A 23,646-nucleotide genomic window follows, 5' to 3' on the forward strand; every position below is an offset into this window, starting at 1 on the left:
TGTTGAATAATAGCGCCCAGGAAAAGCACAGATGGAAGTTATAACATTAACGATGGCTTCGTCCCAGCAATTATCGCAATCCAATGCAGCAGCTAATATTGTTATTTGTTACACCTGTGTTTGACAGGTCATGTTTGTTGTAGAAAACGTCTATTCACTCTCTTGAACTGCTACACGTGTCTAACCTGCATACACCAAGATTCTCTGGAGGTTGTCGTAGAAAATCAGCAAGAAAATACTAACCTAACTAATAATTAACATGTTGCATCAAAATAACCTCAGGAAAGCATTGAACACCATAAATTGAAATGATCTAACATTATGAGAATATTTGAAGGTGAAAGCCATTCCTCATGTCCTCATATGGAAGATTGTTTTTCTGCCATACTGTATTATAACATCAAAAAATAGTTCTCAAGGTCTTAAACTCTTTCTTTCTTTCTTTTTTCCCCACAGCACATTGTCTCAGTGTTGTCATGCAGTTGTGGCTCTACTCTATCCCTTCACGTGGCAGCATACGTACATTCCTGTGCTCCCACCATCCATGTTGGATATAGTCTGCACCCCAACCCCCTTTATAGTCGGCCTCCTCTCCAGCTCTCTGCCTCGACTTAAAGAGCTGCCCATTGAAGAGGTAAGACAAAGGGGTTTTTTTGTTTTGTTTGTGATATACGAACTGTGGTGTCCTTGACTCTGGGCTTTTCCTCAACTCTCAACTGAACAATAGCTCCAGGAAATGACATCACTCTCCCTCTGCTCTTCCCTCAGGTCCTGGTGGTCGACCTCGGCAACAGCCGCTTCCTACGACAGGTAGAAATCGTAGAAACATAAGGAAAACAGTTAAAATCTGTTTGTACGCTTGTAGTGATTCCACCAGATGTTATGTGAATAAAATATGTTAATTCACTGCAGGATGTTGACGATATTTACATCTGTGCTCTTCCCTCCACAGCTGGATGATGAGGACTCTATTCTTCCCCACAAGCTGCAGGCAGCTCTCGAACATGTGCTGGACAAGAGGAGGGAGCTGGCCTGTGAGAAAGGAGATCTACCCAACGGTGACTAAGCACACTTATTATTGCTTCTGTTTACATGTATTTATACAGCATATTTATATTTTCATAAGAAATAACAAATATACCAAAGATAGTGCAGTAAAAGATTTTTTTTTCAGGACTTTTCCAGGATACTTTCAATTTTCACTGATTTGGAGTGAATTTTTAAAAAATAACATGCATTTTTTTAATTGGATTCAGCTGTCTTAATCACCTGATTAAGGTGGCATTCAAGTGCTCTCACCATTCAAGGATGTTCAAACTATTAGAAGATCTTAACTTCTTTAAACAAATCTCTAATGTCACCTGTCAGCTACATTCAATTAAATAAATTTGGTACATTTGAGACATATGGCTTATCATGTAGCAACTTGATCGTAGTTTTGTGGCACATTAACTGATTCTTAAAAGGGAAATTTTGCTATTTTTGACGTTTGTATATGACTGAATAGCTACATTCAAGTTTTCCGTTATTCGTAAGACTTTTGCTTTTGCTCCTATGTAGTGGTTCTTACACTGACAGAACAGTTGAGATCCTTGAGTTATGACTGTAACTGACTCAGTCCAGGTACTTAAGACAAATATTCAACAGTACTGACTAGTGAAGAGTTAATGTGCAGCATTTATGTTTTTTGCTTAGAGCATAAATTTGCAGATAAAATGCCCTGTAATGCTGGAAACAAATATAGCTAAGCAGCTGAAAATGTTGGTGATGTATGAAAAGGGAGATTTATGAGACTGGGAGTGTCCTGAATTTTCAGTGAGTAGGGAGTTTATTTCCTTAAATAGTGAGAAGAGAGTTTGATTTGAAATACCTCTGTGAGATAATGATTATTCAGCCTGTCCTCACAAGAAAAATGACAATATAGGTCTAAATTCAGGCCAGCAAAAATGACCCATAGTTACCTTTATGCTAGTAATTATGACCCGGGGAAGTGACACAGCTCAGATGATGTCAGTATAAAGTGATTTTGCCTTATCAGGACGAGGCAGATTGGGTGGATGGCGAGATAGTTTGATGGTAAAAAGTGGACCTTGCTGTAGGAGACCGCTGCTTGCTTCCCGCCTCCAACCGCTTTCATGTTTCCAACCACAAGATAGGACATTTTTAAAAAAAACTGTAACATTGTGGTGTTTACTGTTTACTTTACTGTTGCCATTACGATGAAGGTTGTGTATATTTAAGGAAGTATAAACCACATTTCAAGTAATAATTTTAACACAAATCATGATCTTTCCCTAACCCTAACTAAGTGGTTTTTGTTCCTAAACCTAACCAGACCTTAACCGCAGCGTTGTCACACCATAAAACATAATTATTTTTTAACAGTGATTTGTAACACTTTTGGAAAGCGGCATATTACGTTCCTGTGGGTCATCGTGAGTGCATTACTACTACTGCCACTAGATGGCATAAATGAATCTATTGGTCATTTTTTGCTGGCTGAATTTTAGACCCAGGCTGTATTTGGAACCACCTACTACATACTACTGACGAACGCAGTATGTGGTACATACTGCATACTGCTTTTCATAGTAGTATGAAGTATGAAACTATTAAATTGATTTAATTTGCAGTATGCTAGGCCAGGCTTAGCCGGTTTCCAGGTATGGAAAGCAGAAGTAAACAATAGCACAGCTAATGGAAAAGCACTGCTACTCTGCTACACGCTAGAGTTGTGACTGTTCCAGCGCTTTGCATTGTGGGACACAGTAGGTGAGGTAGACGAGAAGGGTCTATCAGCAGTCTTGCAGACCTACATGACACGCCTACATAAATACACAATACAACCCCCCTGCCCCGCCCCCCGATATTGTCACTGTAACGGCATGCTACACAACACACACCCCTGACCCCTACCCTAACCATCTCACTGCTCATGCCTAAACCAAACCAAGTGGGTGTGTCATAGTATAGTGGGTGTGTCGAGTAGATACTGCGAGTCTGTAGATAGACCTCCTCGAAGTAGACTGGTGGGATCCATACTGGAGATTTTTTCCGAATCAGTATGACATCCAGGTATTTTTGGCATACTGCATACTACATGCTACATTTTTGCCATATCTGTACATACTGCTTGTGTGGTAGGTGGTTTCAACTGCAGCCCTATACTGTTGTTTGATTATGAGGATGTGTTGTGATTATTCTGTAGAATACAGTATGATATAAAAAACATGTGTTTAAATCTTTCCTCTTTCATTTCCTTTTACTCCTCTTTGTCCCTGGTTCTCTCTCCTTTCTGTCTTCTCCTCTCAGACTCCAGCTCCCTCAGCACGGTGGTGTCCGAGGCCTTTGTGCGTTTCTTCGTGGAGATGGTCGGCCACTACTCTCTTTTCATGGGCGGAGTGGAGCGTGAGGATGAGTCATCCTTGTCCTCTCCTACCTTACACAGCCCCCCATCCTCCTCCTTTCAGCGTGAGGCTTTTCGTAAAGCAGTGACCTCAAAGAGCTTGAGAAGGTTCCTGGAAGTGTTCATGGAGACCCAGATGTTCACCGGGTTCATCCAGGAGAGGGAGCTACGCAGGCAGGGCCTCAGAGGTACTGAGATTCGATTACCTACAGTCCTATGACAGTACAGTTTATATAGTCATTACTGTAGAAATACTAGTTGAACTCCCATACCTACTGTTTGATGCAAAAACATAATGTTTGTGCTCTTGTTTCTCATATTGAAATTAAATTTTTGCTAAGCAACTGTGAATGTTTATTGGGGCTGCAACTAACAATTATTTTGATTATCGATTCATCTGGCAATTATTTTCTCCATTTTCTTGACATATTCAGATGTGTTGTTTTGTCTCACCAACAGTCAAAAACCCAAAGATGTTCAGTTCACCATCACATATGAAGAAGAAAAGTTTAAATGATTATTTTATTATTAAAATAGTTGATGATTGATTTTCTGTCAACTAATCAGTTAATTTTCTTTTTCTAGAGAAAAAGAGCGTTAACAGAAAGTCCTGAAATAGGCCTTGTAATAAATCTTACAATAATTGATATGTTCTTTAATGTATTTTATTATTTTTAATGTCTTAATATTTTTGAAGTTATGTAGGTATAGTTGACAAAATAACCTCCACTCAAGGTCCACTTACTCACTTGTTCTAGAGCATTCGACGTTACCACACAGACTTCATCAGCAGTTGAAGTTTGTTTAGTTGTAATGGAACTGAGGATGTTAAAACTGTGTTTGATGCACATTTCTTAAAGTGCTCAGAATAATGGAAAGTAAACTTCATCTGTCGATGACAACTGTGGGTTACAGTCAAAAGCTCCAGAACAAGTGAGTAAGTGTACCTTGAGTGGAGATTATTTGTCTGCTGCTTGTTTCCAAGGTCAAGAATGAACTGTATTAATAGGTTTTTTAGTTTTAGGTTTTTATGTACTCTGATCTCCCCTGAATATGAGATCTCAATATCAGTGAAACTTGCCTGACTAAATAAGTTGAGGTTAAAGTTATATATGCTGCTTTTCCAATGTCAGTCCATATGACTCAACTCATATTAGTTTGATGTTACTCACACATCAACATTAAGTGAATAAAAAAAAATTCTATATATATAAGTAAGCTTTATGTTTATTTATCGAGGTTAATCCAGTGGAGGTCAAGTGTCTCTTTTCACTTTAAATTTTTGATTTGATTTGTCTTCAGGTCTGTTTGAGGTAAGAGCACAAGAGTATCTGGACTCGCTTCCTGGGAGCGAGCAACGAGGAGTCAACAAGTTCCTCAAGGGCCTAGGTGAGACTTACTGTAAATGTATCAGTCGTTCAGTCAATTAACTGCCAGTGGTCCCTTTGTGTGTTTAACTTTCTTCCGTCTCTGTTGCTTATTTTCAGGAAACAAAATGAAATTCCTTTCCAAGAAATGATGTTTGCAGTCAGGATGTCATCTGTCAAAGTAGGAAAAACAAGCATGAGAAAGTGCACAGTAAAAGAGAAGAGGAAGACGCGCTCTCGGAGGTCTCAAACAATTTCCAGAACGTGCAGATGGAGGGGGGAGGGGAGGGGGTGGGGTGGGGGTGGGTCGTATGGAAGGAAGACCCTTGGAGCGAACAGGACTCATACTGTCGTTTGTGAACATGTGGGAATCTGGTGAACGTTAGGTTTTAGCTCCCACCTTCATTCAGCAGTCATTCCATTAGTGTTGTGAGGATTTACTCAGCTTGGACCAAAACTCTCCTCCAACATGATGATATATTGTCTAACAGCATCCAGTTTCACTATTCCCAAGGTCTTCATGTTTTACAGTCAATCTCTACAGTGTGTTACTGTATAGCACAGCTCAGTGTAAATGCTCTCGGAACAGTGTTCTCCCTTTTTCGGTCACTTGACTTTACCTGTAAACCTGTAAGGAGGAGCGTCACTGAAGGCTCGATTTTGTACAATACTTTCTTATACATTCCAAGTATTTTCTATAGAAGCTTTTATAAATGCAATAGTACAACTTCTTCTTCAACAGGAGGCTTTTAAGTTAATTTATATTCTTTTTAGACAAACTTAATCTCTCTTTTTTTTTATTTCCATCAAGTGAATGCGAAGAAATCTCCTGTAGTTTGTAATAGGCTTTATTTAACAGAGTCTCGTCCAGACTGTTTGTAGACCACTGTGGGTTGTTGGGTATATGTACCACTGTTTTAAGTCAATGAACTTTTATCGGAATAGGAATGAGCACCAAAAGGAAGACTGAGGAAAATGTAAAGATGAGAAGAAGATGAATGTGACTACATCTCTTGTCACTTGGGTTTCAGTATTGGAGTTGGATAGATTTGATGTTGAAGAATGATGTGTATCTTAGGTCAATCAGTATCAATGTGTTTCTAAAGAGCAACTAGGTTTGCCTTAAACTTGATTGAGAATGCAATGAAACTTTATAAATAAAGTGATTTGAATTAGACAAATGGCTTATTCTTTTTTCATTCAATATTGTATATTCTTGTGTTTTTGCCAACTACAGTAATTTAAAGTGAGACTTGCCGGTGAGCTACAATGTGTTTAGTTCTTGTTTTACATTTGTGATAGATACACACAAGTAGGAAAGATTCATACATTCAGTGAACTAACTCAGTATCTAATGTTTTCTAATAATACTGTACTTACTGTAACGCTACTACCATAATCTAATGGTCATACCAAGCTGTAGCATTAAAACCTCTGAGTGTACTGAATTTAACAAGGGTGCATCTGATTGCTTATGAATTCTACTTTTCATTTGTAAGTGTTAGAATGTGTTCACCCAGTTTTCAAAAGTCACACAACTTCGCCTTCATGAATAGTTTGGAATATTTAATATCATGACACATTAAGCTGTATGGGTGTAATCTGTGGCGTCTGATTATAGAAACAGGATTTAAACCTCCAATTTACTCAGCAAGCACAGAAAACCACAACAAGTAGGAACAAGAAAACAAGTTGTTTTTAAGTGGTGAAATAATGGTCTGCAGCTTGATGATACTTTTAATCTTAAAGAGGCATTCTAGCAATTTAATATTGCACTTTTAAAACGTTGAGGGACTTGTGCCAGACTGGTTAAAGAAGACTGGTCAAAGCTGATGCAGCAGAGGATGAGATAAACAGTAATAAATTATTGTCTTCCCATAATGCAACTCAAGAAGCATCTCTATGGCATCTTTCATAATTCCCTAACAATTGGTAGTCTATAAACCTAAGACTTACATGATGTTTCTTGAATAACTTTCTCAGACTTGACAAAACACCCACAGAAGATATTATACAACTGTTCCACAGGCTGTGTCGTACTTCCTGTGCCTAGTAAATTGACATTGATGTTTAAAATCAGTGGAGCGCCCCTTAAAGTGTTCCTTGAACAAGACACTTGAGTCTCTCTATCAGCGAATAAAGAAAGTGCTGTTACATGCTGTAAAATGCTTTTTACATACATTCTCTTTGCCTTCTGTATCGGTTTATAATTATGTAGAACAGTTTTGGTGTGAAATTATGTGATTTCAGTCATTAAGTAACTCACATCTACCTCACTGTACATCCCGACTATTACCAAACAGAATTTATCTGGGTTATCAGAGGTTGCTCTTGTGGGCAGGACAGCATCTCCAGCTGAGCAATTTTTTTTTTTAAGTGCGCTGTTAATGTCACTACTGTTATGTCTGTCTTGTGTATTTTCTGTCATTTGTCATTGTTCATGGGTGATGAAACTAGTTTCCTCTCTGGGAATAAACAGAGTTATTGAAAAAAATGAATTATTAACAAGTTAAATGATTAGTAACCAAAAAGAATTAGCAAAAAAAATTCAATTACTCAGTTAAAGTCCTTAAAAATGACATTTACTCCTTCTCCCTCATTTAAAATTAAAATTATATGAATATACAAATATTTTCGATTTCTAAAGTTTAACTGCTGGACACATGATGTGACTAAAAAGTCGATTCTCAGTGTATGTGCACTTCAGGTCTCCACATCACATTTGTGTGAGTTGCATACTGGACCACGATTGGCTCCAAACTAGTTGTGATGTCACAAATCATGCTCATATAGTATATACATGTCATAAACGCAGATTTAAGATGCATAGAGAGACTTTCCTCCTTCAGCAGATGAATGTGAGAACAGCCTTCTAGTTTCAAACACTGCACGTACTGTACCATACTTCAAGTGAAGGAACAATAAGCAAAACACATTTTTGAGTGGAGGGGGACTTTAAATCCCAGGTTACAACATCACTAGTAGAAAACTGTGTTATAATATGTGTGATGTCACTGTGAAGTGGGGCTTTCTAATAAACCAGCATTATGTAATACCCATAACAAACACTGGAGGGCTCTGTTACCCAGTTCATGTTATCCTGCACATGTTGCCTCACAGAGTCCAAAGTTCAGAATCACATCTCAGACAATTAGGCCTCCAGGCCTATAATGACTTGCACAACATGCCCAAGTCCAACAATATTATCGCTTTCATCTGCTTATGTGAAAGCATGAGTGAGAGATTGTTGCAGGTGAATTCCCTCCAAAATCAAAATTGTTGTTTTTATTGTATTTAACTTATTTTTAGCGCTTTAAAAAATACTTTACATCTTCTTAACTTCTAAAACAACTTTTAAGAGGCAACAGTGATGGACTTTAAATCCAATCAGTTCAGAATTCAAAAAATATCTTGGACTGCTGGCTGGGAGAACAGTCAGAATTTTTTACTGATGACGGTCAGGTGGCCTCCAGGTTTAAAAGTGTGTTTTCTTGTGTTCGTGATCTGATGAGGACCAAAAATAGCCTCACAAACAGGGAATAAAGGGGGTATAAAGAAATTAATATAAATGGATTATGGGAAAAAAGCCTGTGAGAGACTGTAACAGGAAATGTGTTATAGTCTTACACATAAAGCATGACCTGTTGTGGTAAAGCGGATAAACCATGAACTCATTAGTCCAACATCTTGTCTTTAGTCCAATATTAACACAAATATTGTACTTCTCATGAGGGCCAATGTTCTTAATTTGAACCTTAAAGTTGTGCTAACTTTATTTGCCCTCAGTAAACAAAATAACATCATTGTCATAAACTAAACAGGCCTCATTTGAAGAAGTTCAGTGCTTTCTTATAATCTTGTTGTCATGTTTGTTTGTCCTCTTAAGGGCAGTGACAGTTTCCCTAGGCTTGTATTTTTTTTTTTTTTTTTTATTCTTGATGAGATTTCCTTTGCACCCCCACCTCCTCCCCTCACCACCCTTTCCTTTTCTGAGCCCTCTCCTCCTCCTCCTCCTCCTCCTCCTCCTCCTCATCTCCACCCCTTCGTCATTACGTGTTGACCGGTCAGACCTGCCTCTCTCACCCTCCCCCTCCCCTCCTTCTCTCCCTTGGTCTTTTTCTCTGGCTTTTTCCAGGCTTCATGTCATACCACAGCTAATTCCTGAAATTCCTGCCCTCCTCTCGCTTCAAACAAACGGCTTCAGGAAGGAGACGAGGCAGCAGAAAACAAACAAAGAAAAGAGAGAGAATAAAAAAAAAAGAAAAATCTTATAGAGTCACTCTTCAAAAATATTCAAATATTGCTCTACCTGCCTGCCTGCCTGCCACACTGCTATTAGAGTCTCCTCAGGTAAGCAACAAGTGTTTCATTATTTTTCTAAGTGTTGGTCTCATGTTGAGATTTTAACTGCGACTTCTGTCGGACTATAAACTTTCAGTTTGTTGAATATTGTGGATGTGAAGTCAGTCTTTAACCGCTTCTCTCTCTGAATCATTCTCACTCACTGTCGGAGATAACATTCCTCAAATATCTCGCATTTCTTCGCTCAAATTCCTACATTTTTTTTTTTTTTTTTTTTTTTGCTTTGGTCCCAGTAGTGGTGCGTGTGTGGTTTGACTTCCTGTGCTTCAGCCGGAACTTTTACTGGTTTTTGAGGGAATAACGTCATGCAGTCTTGCAGTCAAACATTAGCGGTTGTCTGGGTAAAGTTTTACACCGGGAAACTGAGAAACTCTGTATTTATTAACTCGCCTGTTTAATTCAGAGGATTATTTCCCTCCCTTCCTCTATCAACAAGTGTGTGTAGACTGGAGGTGTCTTGCTCTGACTGTTATTCCTGCCTTCATATTTCTCAGTGTGTGTCATGCTTGAATTGTCTTTTTAGAATAATTAAAACACCTGTTTTAAAGCTGCATGATGCCCTCAGTGGTGCAAGAAGAAGTACTCACATCCTTAAGTAAAAGTTAAAATAGTCTATACATTCAAAAATGTACTCAAGTATATGAAAACAGCAGTACTACAGTTAAAAAATACGCTGTGACTATAATACAAGTCTGGCATTGAAACTTTTATTGTCAGCAGAATGTACTTTAAGTACAGAGCTCACTATACAGGCAAATGGTCTCGGTCAGAGTCTCATCATTGTATAATGTACTATTTAATTATAATTTTTAATGTGTTAACATTCAAGCAGAAATTCAATCTTTTACCTGAAGCTGATTCTTGTTATTTTATACAATCAATGGTAGAATAAGTATTTTATATTCTTGTGTTTTTGAAATCAAAGTAAAGTAAACAGTAGCTACAGCTGTCAGATGAAGTGCAGTGAAAAGTACATTTCCCTCTGAAATACAGTGGAGTAGAAGTAAAATGTAGAAGAAAACAAAAGTACAAGTATCTCAGAAACGTGCGCAAGTACACGTACTTAGTTATTTTCCACCTCTGAGTACATAAAGTATCATCAGCAAAATATATGTAAAGTATAAAAAGTGAAACTACTCCATAATCAGAATGGTTCTCTCCTAATACTATATTATTGTACTTTATATATAATGTTATTGTAGTGTTAGTCTTCCTGCATCATGGCGTAAACAGTATTTTACTATTGCAGCTGGTTGAGGAGGAGTTCTATAAACTAGAAGCTGTTGTGTAGTTTTATATAACGCGTCGTTTTTTTTTTTAGTTGATCATTTAATTTGTTTTCAGCCTGTTTATCCGGAAAGTAACAGTAATTGTCAAATAAAAAATGTTCAATATTTCCCTCCTAAATGTAGAGGAGTTTAAATACTGTACCTGAAAATGATACCTACAGTACTTGAGTAAATGTACTTTCCACAGCTGTGTATCATATAGTATTCAGTAAATACTGTATATTATTAGCGTACATTGACAGTATCATGTGCATCTGTATAGTTTTTTTTTCATATTCATATTATTATTTTATGATGACAATGATAATAATGATGATGATTATTATTAGTTGTCATATTTGTCGTATTGCTGATGTTGCTGTTAAATGTTTTCCTGGCCTGTTAGTCTTCAGGTCAGTTGTTGTGTTAATTATTATTGTGTTGAATGTAATCCCGTAAAAGCCATTTCCTCTGACTATGTGTGTCTTCCTTTACTAAAATACTCCACATTAGATTACATTTGTCCAAAGTGACCGACAATAAGTGCATTCACACCTTACAATAACGAAAGCTATATATCAGCAAACATTGGAAGCGTATCCTTCTTTTTTTTTTTTTTTTTTGGAAATGAGCAGTGGTGTAAAGTTGTAACAGATACTGCAGTATGGTATGTATGTATAATTATGAGGTAATCGTACTTCACTTGAGTTTTTCCATCTTATCGTACTTTATACTTCTACTCCACTACATTTCAGATATAAATATTACATCCGTACTTACTTGCTGATTAAGATTTTGCACACAAAAGTGATGATCATCTTATAAAATATGACGCACTGTTATACATTTAACTGTAAATGGTATATCAAGTAGTTCAAATGCACTTCAAATTGTCCAACAGAACACTGCTTAAACTGCAATACATCAGTAAAATACTCAATCAATCAATATAATATATCGTATAGTAAGACTGACTGCTATGTAGATTTTGCCCACACTACTTCTGTAGACTTACTTAAGTAAATATCTGGATTTGCAGCTAGTATTTGTTTTTACATTGTGTTGTTTTAATGCTACTTTTACTTTAGTTAAAGCCCTGGAAATGAGACATAAGTATTAGCACGGGGGTGTCTGGAGTCTGGGTCTATTAATATAGTTCATGCAGGTGTGTCGTTGAGCAAGATTAGAAAGTTAACAACCCCACAATCGTGAGAATCATTGTGTTACTGTACTTATATTATGTTTATGCTCCTCTGAATGTACAGTAATAAACAAAATGACTGTTTTTAGACTATGATTAAGTTTTGATAATTGATGACAGCTCAGATATGTTGGAGAAACACAGAAACACAAACTTAAGTAACTTACAGATAGGGCTGCAATGTCTGATTAATTTTATTATGTATTAATCTGCTGATTATTTTCTTGAGTAATTGTTTAATCACTTAGTCTATGAATTGTCAAAAAATAGAGAGAAACGCCCATCACATGTTTCAGTTCAGTTTAGTATCATAGAAGACTAAATAAATCAGCAAATATATTTATATTTCTGCAATTTTTACAGTATATTTTCAACATGTGTCAACTTTATCCAATGTGCCTGTCCACAAAACATCAGGCTTAAACAAACAATTGACAGCATTTGCACAGTTCTACAGTAGCTTGTGTGTAATTGCATATGTATACTGCATATGTCTGTGTGTGATATACAGTATATTGTATTGCGCTGAATATTTTAATGCCGCAGGTCCCCTCTGTAGTCACTGCAGGGCTGAAAGGCAGCGTGTAAGTGAATATTTTCAGAAGGGTTCAGCTAACACACACGCACAGCTTTCTGAGCCGCGTGTGTGTGTTAGAGTTTGTGCGTGTGTGTTTATGTGTGTGTTATGGTGTTCCACAGGGCAGCTGAGACAAGTGTGTTTTCCAGTGGGGCAACAGGTGGAATGGGGCAGGGTGACAATGTGACAGGGGGGGTAAAAACACACCTGTCAAGGCCTCCTCTGAAGTCTCTGACAGTCAGAGGAGTTTGGGTTTTTTCCAGGCGCTTTTGTTTACTATTGTGCAGATAAATTGTATTGTAATATGAACTCTGAGGTTCTATTGTTTGCACTGCAATAGCATTTGTGTTTGTGCATCTGTGTGTTAGGATTGATGCGTGTGTGTGTCTGTGTGTGTGGGTGGGTGAATGAGTGTAAGTAAGAAGGGAGGTAAAAAGTATGAAAGGTGTGTGAGCAAGCAGGGAAAAGTGTGTGTTTCAACCTTGCATGATAGTCAGAGCGAGTGTTTATGAGTTGCCCTGAGACAGGTCCTCTCCACAGCGGAGGAGTTGTTTTTTTGTTTTATTTTTTTGCTGTGCTCATCCCACATAGCGATCATTCCTCCTCCGCTCGCACGAGAGAAACGAATAATGCCTCAGATATGAGCCTTGTAGAACAAAGACTTTGTGCCCCCCCCCTACCCTCCTCCCCTTCTACCAACAGCGCTCTGCACCCACAGCTCTGAGCAGTGTGTGTGACTGTGTTGTCCATTGATTCCAGCCAGTCTGATGGATCTTTCTGTTTGGATTATCTGGGACTGATCTGATAGAGACCAGGCAAGTCTTGACCCTCTGTCCTCCTCAGGTTGTCATTATATCAGGATTTGGAGACATGGTATTTGTATAGTGGCATAAATATGGGTGACTCAAGGGAAGAAAAAGTCCAGAGTCTTGACTGCCCAACTTAACGTTCATGCAGTTACACACATTGGCACCTGGGAGCTGCTCGGTACGACCACACTCCAAGCTGCTGGCTGCTGAGCGGTCGCCTGAGAGTTTAAAGCCTTGCTAGAGCTTAACGCACTGAGTGAGAGTGTTATTAGTTCATTTTCACTAGCTGAATTTTCTAGCTTATCTGGAGAGTTGGGCTGAAAGCCTTCTCTAACTTTTAGGCAGCTGGTGCCTGTGTGTGTCACCTTCTCACAGATTACTGTCAGTGATAGAAATTGTAGCTTCTACAATGTGTAGAGGCTGCAATTTTATGTAATTTCGATCCCTAATTTTCTGAATTTCAAACCTGTTTTACTGACCTTTTTGGCCACTTGGAGGCAGCAGAAACAAGCTGTAAACACATTACTGACATATTAACACCTTTTATGTTAAAACGGTGAACGTGTAGTTGTCTGTTTACACATTCAGCAGATACAGAGCAACATCAGCATTCATTTGGAGTCGCTTCTCTGGTGACCTAATGAATTTAAGTCTAATATTTGCACTATTTAAACTTTGTCTGTCTGCTATTTGGTGCTGAGTAGGTGTGTACAGAGGTTTATCAGAGTTTTTTTTGCTGAAATCAGCTGCCTGTGTGGAAACAGTGCTGGCAAGAGTAAACCAAAACAGTGCGAGCTGCAAAACCAAAACTATGAGCTGAAAGACACAAAAATGCTCCATTTGATCCATTGTTAATAAAAAAAATATATATACATTGATTTTGGCAGCTTTAAGTTTAAAATATTATGGGTTTTTTTGTATTTTATTAATACTTACCAATTATAATGCTATAATTTAATTTTTCAAAATTTTCTTTAATGATTTTATTTCGTATGAAGTTTACAGCTGTTAATGTCATTTTTGATGAAGTCTGTTAAATCAAATGTAAAATATTCTACTTCACTTCTTGTCAGAACTATTTCTTAACCAAATTTAAGTGGTCATTGCTCTGAATTTGTTTATGCTTTGCGTTTATCTAAAAAAGGAATATCAGTCAATATATTGTGATGAGATTATTACTTTTTAATCTTAAATATTGGTATCTGCCTCAAAAATCACATATCAGTCTTGTTGACATGAAACAATCAGTCAATTAATCAATTAATTGATTGGCAGAAAATGTATCTGCAGCTATTTTGATAATTGATTAATTGTTTGAGTCATTTTTCAAGCACAATTATTAATATATTCCAGTTTGCTGCTTTTCTTTAATGTATGTTTGAATATGTTTGGGTTTTGTACTGTTGGTTGGATAAAATGAGAAAATTTACTGTGTTGCTTTGGACTCAAGGACATTTTATTTATCATTAATGAAATAATCATTAGTTGCAGTGTGCGTGTGTGTGTGTGTGTGTGTGTGTGTGTGTGTGTATGTGTGTGTGGTTGTACAACCTGTATCATGAGTGCTTGTTTCATATCAGTGTGTGCATGCATGTAAAGGAGGTGTTTTGCTCTCTGCGTGTTCATATGAACACGTATCTATAACATCTAAGATGCAGAACCCAACATGTTGTGTATGCATGTGTGTGTATGTGTGTATACTGTACATGTGTGTTTGTGTGCTTATGTGTGTGTGTGTGTGTGTGTGTGTGTAGAGCTTGGAGGCTCCCGCTAGTGCAGCCCAGTGGGACTCGGTGCCAGAGAACATGTGCTCTCAGCAAAAACCCGACAAAACAAACCCGTTCGTCTCCCCCCGGCTCTCACTGTGACTTTCCATCGCGTAGCCTGATCCCATACTGTTGCCTTATTTTCAGACTGTGTTTCCTGCCTTTACATTCCCGGCCTGATTAGTGGAGATTGTGACCAGTTGAGTACACACACACGCTTACACATCCACATTCATCAAACACACACACACACATGCACACTCAGACATACATACACTTGATGAGAGGGAGCAGGTACACTCGCTTTGTGGAGCTTTACATGAACACTAACTCACACAAATAATAGATTTTAGTCTCTTACGCTCTTGAATTTTCATTCTGCTATTGTTCACGGGAATATTGACCAGAAGTAAAGGACACTGACTTTTGCACTCCTTCCTATTGATTGCTATGGTATTGATTATGGTCAGCTTGGAATTTAGTCGTAGGACTCAATGACCTTCTTGGTAACAGTGTCAAAGAAATACCACAAAAATAATCATACACTCACGCACTCACAGAGTAATGAGTTGGCTCATGAGTATCTCATGTCGCTCCAGCTTGTCCCCTCGTGTATTAACGTTACATTCAAGTCAGAGCTAAGTGCAAAAAAAGATTTTTAACTTGTTGCGCCTCTGTTCTCATGTCATGTGCTTGCTCAATTTGTACAAAGTAAAAACTTTCACAAACCTTATTGGTATGAATTGATGTTTCTTTCCAATGTTTCATATTTTCCTACAAAGTATTGCGCTGATATTTTGCTTGTGTTTTACAAACAGGGCAAGAACATACTGTATGTCTGTACCTGGATTAAGAAATACAGTCGCAACTTGAGAAACAAGATGAAAATATTTTTTATTGTGTATTAAGCAACATTTTTTCCTCCAGATGGTGAGAAGAGTCTTTGAGTATCCTGGAAATACTATAGTGTTGTTAAACGATCGCCTGGGTTTTCCGAAGCCCGTTTTAACTAGCTAACCTCCTACCTGGCAGGTACTTGTTCAGGGCAAAGGTGACCAGAGGCTCAGCTGCCTGTTGCTTCCTACAATGTTTGTCTCTTTTTTAGTGTGTGTTTGTGTGTGTGTGTGTGTGTGTGTGTCTGTCTGTGTGTGTGTTCATGTGTCTTTCAGCTTGGTCTTAGTTGCATATGAACCTGCAATGATTTTGTTTCTGTGAGTGTGTTTAAACATCTGTGGCTCTTGTGTGATGTATGTGTTTTTATCCTCTTTGTTCAAGTGTGTTTTTTTTCCTCATAATTTGTTGCCATGAGTGTGTTTGTTTCAGTTGGTCTGTGTGTGTGTGTGTGTGTGTGTGTGTGTGTGTGTGTGTGTGTGTGTGTGTGTGTGTGTATGCAGTTGTGTTAAGGGGTGGGGGGCAGTTGGGGGTTACGTGGCCCCCTGACCGCAGCACCAGCTGGGGGATTATCCCGTTGAGCGGATCCAGGGAAGAGGGGCCTCACTGGGGGTGGATGAGGGACTGGGCTGGCTGGGTGAGGGAGGGAGTGAAGGGAGGTTGATGGGGGAGTGGGGGCTGTTTAAAGGCATGGCTTTAGGTTAATTAACCTCCTGGACACTTTGACGGAGGGACCGAACAGCACACTAATGGTTTATGGCCTCCACAAATCTCACAGTGACAGTGGCTCTGAGCTAGAGTTGCAGTTAGTTTAAAATCAGCTGTAGAAACAATGGAAATGCCGAATTTGAATTATGTTTTGTGATTTATTTCAGAAAATTTTATTTTTAAGTTTAGTGGAGCCTTTGGCTCACTGTTGAGTAATGATCAAGATTAGAGATTATTGTATTGTGCACAAGAAATAATTATATAAGATTTTTAACTATTTTGAGTTCTCTGTGTTTATTTAGATTAGCTCTGCTTATGTTCATTGTTTAAAGGTAACAATGTCAGCTTTGAAGAACTGAAGTTGCATAGCTCTTACTGCAGCATTAGTGTCTCCTGTTGAAAGGTATCACTACATATTGTAATATACTGTATATTGTTTATGCTCTATAATTATATAATAACATATTATGATTTAACTTGTTTGCTTAAGTGGTCTACTTTGTTTTTTTTATACTTTGACTTTTTTAAATAGTAGATGTCTGGAGCAAAACTCCTCTAATATTCTTCTAAGATATACAGTAAAAATTAGTCATGTTTTTATCACTTTTTTGTGATCATATTCCATTTCTGCAACCTTCACAGCCTCTCAAGAGATAAGCTGCAGTTAGATGATTATGAACAATGTTACACTGACGTTGTTCAGATTTTCCTTTAGGATCACACAGAGTTTGATGGTTGTACTATTATTCACATATTGTGTTACCTGCAAACTCTTGAAATTGAAGTATTAATGTCACCCGTGTATTTGTGTTGCCTCGCTGTATTATTTAATTGGAAATATTCCCATAATATAGAATAGTTAGTCCCATAATCAACTTCTCTAGTTTAGGGCTGCAATTAACAACTGTTTTCATTACTGATTAATCTGTTAATCTGTTGATTATTTTTGTGATTAACTGATTCTTTGTTTAATCTATAAAATGTCAGAAAATAGTGAAAAATGCCCATTGTGAGTTTCCAGCGTCCAAGGTAATTAATTAACACTTCAGTATTCAATTCACAGTAATATAAAACAGAAAAAGCAGCAAATTCTTGACATTTTTGCTCAATAAATGATGATTCGTTGGCTATGTAAAATGTTATTGATTAACTGATTAATTTTTGATATTAATGGTTTTGATACTAAATGAATTTACTCTCAGTGAAAATCATATATTGTCCAGTGATTGTTGTCCACTTAAACAATGTTAGATTTTAAACAAGAATCGATTCAAGTACATGTAGCACCTGGTAGTACAAGTATTCAGAGTTTCAAGTTTGCTTTAAATTTCTCTTTATAATATGAATTATGTATCAGCAGGAAATGTCAGATAGTGGCAGCTTCAGTTCAAAAATGCTGATATTGATCTCAGCCTTCAAAAACCCATCAATCATACCTATCATCTTTGTCTCTTGAGAGGCTGTGTGGTATATCTGTGTTTGTCCAGTCTTCTCTCTCTGTACTGATTCAAGTGTTTCTATGTAATGTGTTGGTGTTTTGTTTGTGTGGGCATGAGTTTATTTTATCTGGGATGGGACATGGGATTTGTGCCTGTGCCTCTATGTGCACATCTGTTTATGCACGTGTGTGTGTGTGAGCGAGAGAGAGAGAGAGAGAGAGAGAGAGAGGAGAGAGATGGGGAGAATGGCCGGCCAGCCGGACGCTTCACAGGAAGCGTTGTGGAACATCAGGGGGCTCAGAGGAAGAGCGAGGGGGGAACCGGACTTGCTGGAGATTCTTACTCACTCCTTACAACACACTGACTCATTCAACAGATCACACCAACCCCTTCCCAACTTCACAGAACCTAAACCCTTGAACTGCCTCCACACGCAACACACACACACACACACACACACACACACACACACACACACACACACACACACTCATGTTTAGGATTATAACTGACGTAATGGTCACTGCTTTTCTTTTTGTTGCCCTAAATGGACATGGAGGTCTTGTAGTTTCATGGTGGCCGGAAAACAATCAATGACAAACACAAAGTTCTAGTTCGTACTGACTCATGAGTTTGTGAGTTCTTTCTTCAGCATGTCCTTACTGCCCGTACCCATTTCCATTTTTCATGTCCGCCGAGGGGAAGAGGTGGAGCCGACGTCTGTCTCATTCTCTACACCCAAATGTATAAGTGCTGTGTGCACATCCTAAACAAATTCTTGTATAGAGAAAACAGGATGCGACAATAGTACTGTCACCCAAGCCTGCGGATCTCACTGCTGTCATTAAGAGGCAATGGAATGTCAAGTTAATCCATTTAATTAGTTAGCTAGTTATTGCAATAGCAGGCTAATACCCCCCCTCCCCCCCACCCACAAAACAAAGAACAAACACATTGATTAGAATTCCAGCTGAGTATCTATAAGTTTAATAATGCAGTCAGCTACAGGTCTGATGAAGAAATGGGTGACCTAAAAAGCCCCCTGGCCTTAATATCCTGGTATGATCCTCCTTGGCGTGTGTGTCTAAGTGTGTCTGTGGACAGTGATCCCACTTTAATGTGTCTCCTCATTTGTTGACTTTAGGCCCGTCCCGCACCCCCCTCCCCTCCTCCATCTCTTCTTCCCTCTGCTGTCTCTACACTAGGTGCCACTTTGTTATTTGTTTTCATGGCGGCACTAACATAATTAATCTGGAAGGTTTTTTTCCAAGTCGGGATTAGCAGCTGTGGGGTTGATGTGATCATGTAGTCCACCTTGCACTGCCTTAACATAGCAACTTATCAATGGCGATAGGTTTCAGTTTTGAGGTTGAAACCTTGTAAGCCTGGATTTGATTGCTTTCATGTTCATCTGAAGGATTACATGGTCTGTGAATGTTTATGTTCTATGAAACCCTTTCAAATACCACTGTGAATGTGTATACTGCACAGACTGAAAGGCTGGCAAGCTGCTTCTATTCATTGACAAATCATTGACATTTTGTGATTATATCTTATGGTTTTGTGATGTTTTCGTGTAAAATATGCACAAAGTGCTGAAATGATAAGTGGATTGATCTATAAGTCAATAGAGAGAAAATTAATCAGCACCAACTTGAATAATAGATTAATTACTAGCAGTTCTGTGAAGCTTCACTTAGGCACATCGGTGCTTTGAGCTAAAGGCTAACATCAGCATGCTAACATGCTTACAATGGCAATGTTAATATGCTGATATTTAGCAGGCAATATTTACCATCTTTTTATAGTGTGTTAGCAACTCTAACCCTTTCTGATTAACACTAAACACAAAGTACATCTGAGGTTGATGGGAATGTCATTAGTTTTTCACATATTTGGTCATAACCAAAGTATTGAACAAATTAAAACTTTGACCAGTTTATGATTATAGATGGAACGTCAGGTGAATCAAATCATGTCACCAAAGTTATTCACCCTGTGGTGAACATGAATGTATCAATTTTCATAGCTGTTTATCCAATAGTTGTTGAGACATTTCACAAAAAACCAAAAACCTCATCCTCATGGCGGTGCTAGATTGGACTGTCGTTCGCACAAAATGTGGCATTTTATAAACTAATGATTTATTGATTAACCAAACAAATTAACAGATTAATCATTAATGAAAATAGTTGTTGTTGCAGCCCTATTCATGATTCATGGGTTTTTAGGGTTAAATGCTGTAGTTTTAATAAGGTTGAAAGCACATAGCAATTTTGTCAATATGCATTTGATTTTTTCTACTCAATTTCTATTCGAACACAGCATTGAAATGTTTTATTATTGTTTCCATCACAATACTTGGGTGTGCAATAAACTAAATCTTAGAGAGAGGGACCTGTGAAGATCTTGCAAAACTTTCCCTCGATAAATCATAATTTTAAAAACTTCCTCCTGACTTTTATGTCTTTTCTTGCTTTTCTAGGGCTGCCCTGCCACATCCAGACCCATCGTCATCACACCTGTGGATTTCATACAGGCAGGTCCACCCCCTTCAGCCTCATTCCTCTCCTTCCACGCTCATCTCCCCCAACCCTTGACCCTCCACCCCCGGCTCTGTGGTCCCCTTTCCGTCTTCCCACCACGTCTGCAGAGTGGGTGCCAGCTCCCTCCCCCAGGGGTGGGAGTGATGAGCTGGGGGACGGACTCGACAAACCCCTGGAGAATGATGCGGAGGGCGTGTGGAGCCCCGACATTGAGCAGAGCTTCCAGGAGGCCCTGGCCATCTACCCACCCTGTGGCCGCAGGAAAATCATCCTCTCTGACGAGGGCAAGATGTACGGTACGCCCCCCTCTATCATCATACTATCTGTGTATCTCTTTCTACTTCTTCTTTTACCATTGGTTTGGCCATTTTAGCCTTTATGTGATTGAACACACACAGTACTGACACAACACAAATTAGACTGATTAGAATCCAATTCACTATTTTATTCAGTGGCATAGCTTTGCTATACATTTAAATAAAATAAATGGTAGACCCATAGTGCCATCATTTGGCCACAAGATTATGTTGAAGAAGCTTTTTAAAGAGATAATGAAAACAATAACCTTTATAGCATTTCCTGCTATTTCTTAATGTGGTTTTGCACAAACCTCACTTAAAGACCCCTCCAGACATGTGTAAAGATATATAAAAGACTCTGCTTTGAATAATAATTTGTGTCTAATATGGTTGTTCTACAAAAAAGATCAAGTACCTTGAAAATCCAGAATCTATAAATATGCAAATATTCAGCAGATGAATGTGAAATCAGCCTTCTAGTGTCAAACTCTGCACACACATCGTATTGCACAGTGAAGCTCAAACATCTAACTGTAGGAACAATAAAACAAACAAATTATGGAGTGGAGGGGAAGTTTTTACTTATACTGGTTGTTAGTGAGTAGTTAACGACTAAAGGTTCATATGGGTTGAAATAATTATGTGAGATGAACCTATGCATAAATGAAGTTGCATGCTGTCGATGCACATGAAACCCTCCTCGTCCGTAATTTTACGAGCCCTCAGTTCAACCCCACATCTGCAGAGTGGTGGACTCAAAAAACAACTCAAAAACAAACACAAAATATTCACTTCTGCTGACTTCCCACTGAATACTCCGCTTCATATGGTCAGACAATTTGTTTCACATACTCTCTCCCACACACACACACGTGCGCACAGACACACACACACCCATTCACCACCACTCCTCGTGTTCGTGTTTCACATCACTCCTGTTTCCTGCACAGCTGTCAGTTCCACTTGGTCCCATAACGTACAGTATGATGGCATGATGTGTCAGAAACAGGCACACAGACTGTTCACTATTACACGCAAACACACACAATACTTATTATGCACTTCAATTTGTACATCGAAAACTATGCTGTTTATTTAAGGTTCAGAACACCTCCAAACACATTTTGTCACCAAAAAAAACAAAGCTGCATTTCTATACAACCCTTCAAGATCTAAAACAATGACAAAACAAATGAAAAATAAAGCATCGAAGTATAATTTTTCACCCTGATCAACATACAGTCAGCATTTTGGCTAGACATTTATCCTATTGTATTTCTGGCAGTGATGGTGGAGGGCACTTAACAGTACTCCTGTTACCAAAATTAGCCCCAAATCGCTCACCCCAAACAGGTTTAGAGGAGCGGGGATAAATCTCACTTCCTTCCCAGACCACACAGTTTGTAATTAGATTTCATGGCCGCTAACTTTGTGTGTTGTTGCTTCTAATAATCACATTGTTTGACTACAGATCCTTTACCGTGCCCTCTTGAGATGTTTATTACCTTTCATTCAATCCTAAAATAGTGATTTGAGGTAAAGGAGCACCAACATATCGACATATCGACGTTGTAGGTCTTTCCTCAGTTAATCTTTCGGTAATGTCATTGCCAAACAGGTGTTGGGAAGGTAAGGTGACATTCCTCCATGACATCTTGCTGAAAGATGTTTCGTAACAGATGGCTTGGCCATAGTGTGTCCTCCTGCCTGACTGTTTGATAGTGGATCTGGTTGGTGGAAAACAGGGTGGACAGAGGTAGTGGCGCTATGAGACAAGCTCTGTCATCGCCTTGTTTTGTCACTGTGCCAGACAGCTCCTTTAACTGTTAGCCTAGCCTAGCGTAGCTTAGCCACCTATTGAGGTCATGGCCATCCTATGATCAACACTTAAACCCTTATAAAGCCTGAAATAATAGTTGCAAGGGGGGGAGAGGAGAGAGGGGTGGTTCATTCTGTGTTAAGGGGTCGGGGCGCAAGATGGACAAAGGTGGTGGGGCTTTTTTGGCAAGGCAGGCACTGAGGTGCCTCTTCCTCCCTGTGGGGGTCAGGGGCAGGTGATGCGCGCCAGGGAGCGCGTTGGCCCGCCAGGAATGGCATGTGCGCTTGGGAGCCCGGGGGTTCAAGGCAGCTCGGCTGTAACCCTAAACCAGAATAGACGTTTACCCTTTGAGCGCCTGGAGGGGAGGAGGGGGGTGGTGGACAAATAAACACCAAGGTGGGCAGTGGTGTCTTGCATGGCCTCGGGCCCCAGCAGAACTCTCTCACACCTGTCCCCACTGCATGTATATATGAGCGTGGGTGTGTGCGTGTGTGTGTGCGTGCGTGTGTGTTTGTGTGCGTGTGTGTGTGCGTGTGTGTGTGAGCAAGAAAGGTAGAGACCGTCTTTGTGCTTACCTCTTCTGCTGTTTCTGTGATTTACCTCTTTCATATTTCTCAGTCTCAGAATCATTCTCCTTCTTTGTTCTTCATGAACAACCTCCTCTCCCCCCTGACAGTCTGTCAGTAGGTCTGTCTGCCTTTAAATTCACCTCCAGCTGCTCTCTGAATTCAACCTGACAGCCATGCGGCAATCCCAGATTTATGACTTGAGAAAAAGGCAAGACTGAGCCAGTGCATGGCTCGCTTTGCCCTCATTGCCCCCAAACAGCCCTTCCTTTACAGCTCTTGCAGCTCCACGGTTCTCTTCTTTTATCGCCATCCCTGAGGTCACCAGTGGCCAACAACTCAAGTCATTCAAGCAACCACAATCAATGCAAAGCCACTTTGAAGGTCTTTAGTGTTGTTAATGTTGTTAAAGCCCTGATGGGAGGTCTTAAATCAGAAAGCCAAATCAAATATCAGCTGAGAATATTTTTAAAGGCATACATGAAATGGTGAAGTGATGGCTTGATAGTTTTAGAAATGTTATTTAGTCTCCTTGCATGAGCTAAATATGGACACGTAGACAAAACAAACACCTAGCAAAATAACTATGTGTCTGCTGGCCAAGAGCAACATACTCTGAATT

At 39.0% G+C, this 23,646-nt stretch overlaps 2 protein-coding genes across 6 annotated transcripts in view; both read left to right on the forward strand.

Moving 5' to 3' along the window:
• The window catches only part of si:dkey-82f1.1 (DENN domain-containing protein 2A), a 46,334-nt gene extending 40,384 nt beyond the window's left edge, over positions 1-5,950 (forward strand). For all 5 annotated transcript variants that reach the window (XM_044357650.1, XM_044357649.1, XM_044357652.1 and 2 more), the window contains 6 exons: positions 457-634; positions 769-810; positions 953-1,058; positions 3,313-3,594; positions 4,709-4,795; positions 4,894-5,950. In XM_044357650.1, the coding sequence (XP_044213585.1) occupies positions 457-634; positions 769-810; positions 953-1,058; positions 3,313-3,594; positions 4,709-4,795; positions 4,894-4,925 (727 nt within the window). In that variant the 3' untranslated portion in view covers positions 4,926-5,950. The remainder of the gene's footprint in view (positions 1-456; positions 635-768; positions 811-952; positions 1,059-3,312; positions 3,595-4,708; positions 4,796-4,893) is intronic.
• A 14,598-nt stretch (positions 5,951-20,548) lies between these two features.
• Positions 20,549-23,646, forward strand: part of LOC122985972 (transcriptional enhancer factor TEF-3-like) — a 30,588-nt gene continuing 27,490 nt past the window's right edge. Inside the window, exon 1 of the mRNA XM_044357018.1 lies at positions 20,549-20,631. The gene's annotated coding sequence lies outside the window, so the exon portion shown is untranslated. The remainder of the gene's footprint in view (positions 20,632-23,646) is intronic.

This window comes from Thunnus albacares, chromosome 7 (genome assembly GCF_914725855.1).
Source record: "Thunnus albacares chromosome 7, fThuAlb1.1, whole genome shotgun sequence".
NCBI lineage: Eukaryota > Metazoa > Chordata > Actinopteri > Scombriformes > Scombridae > Thunnus > Thunnus albacares.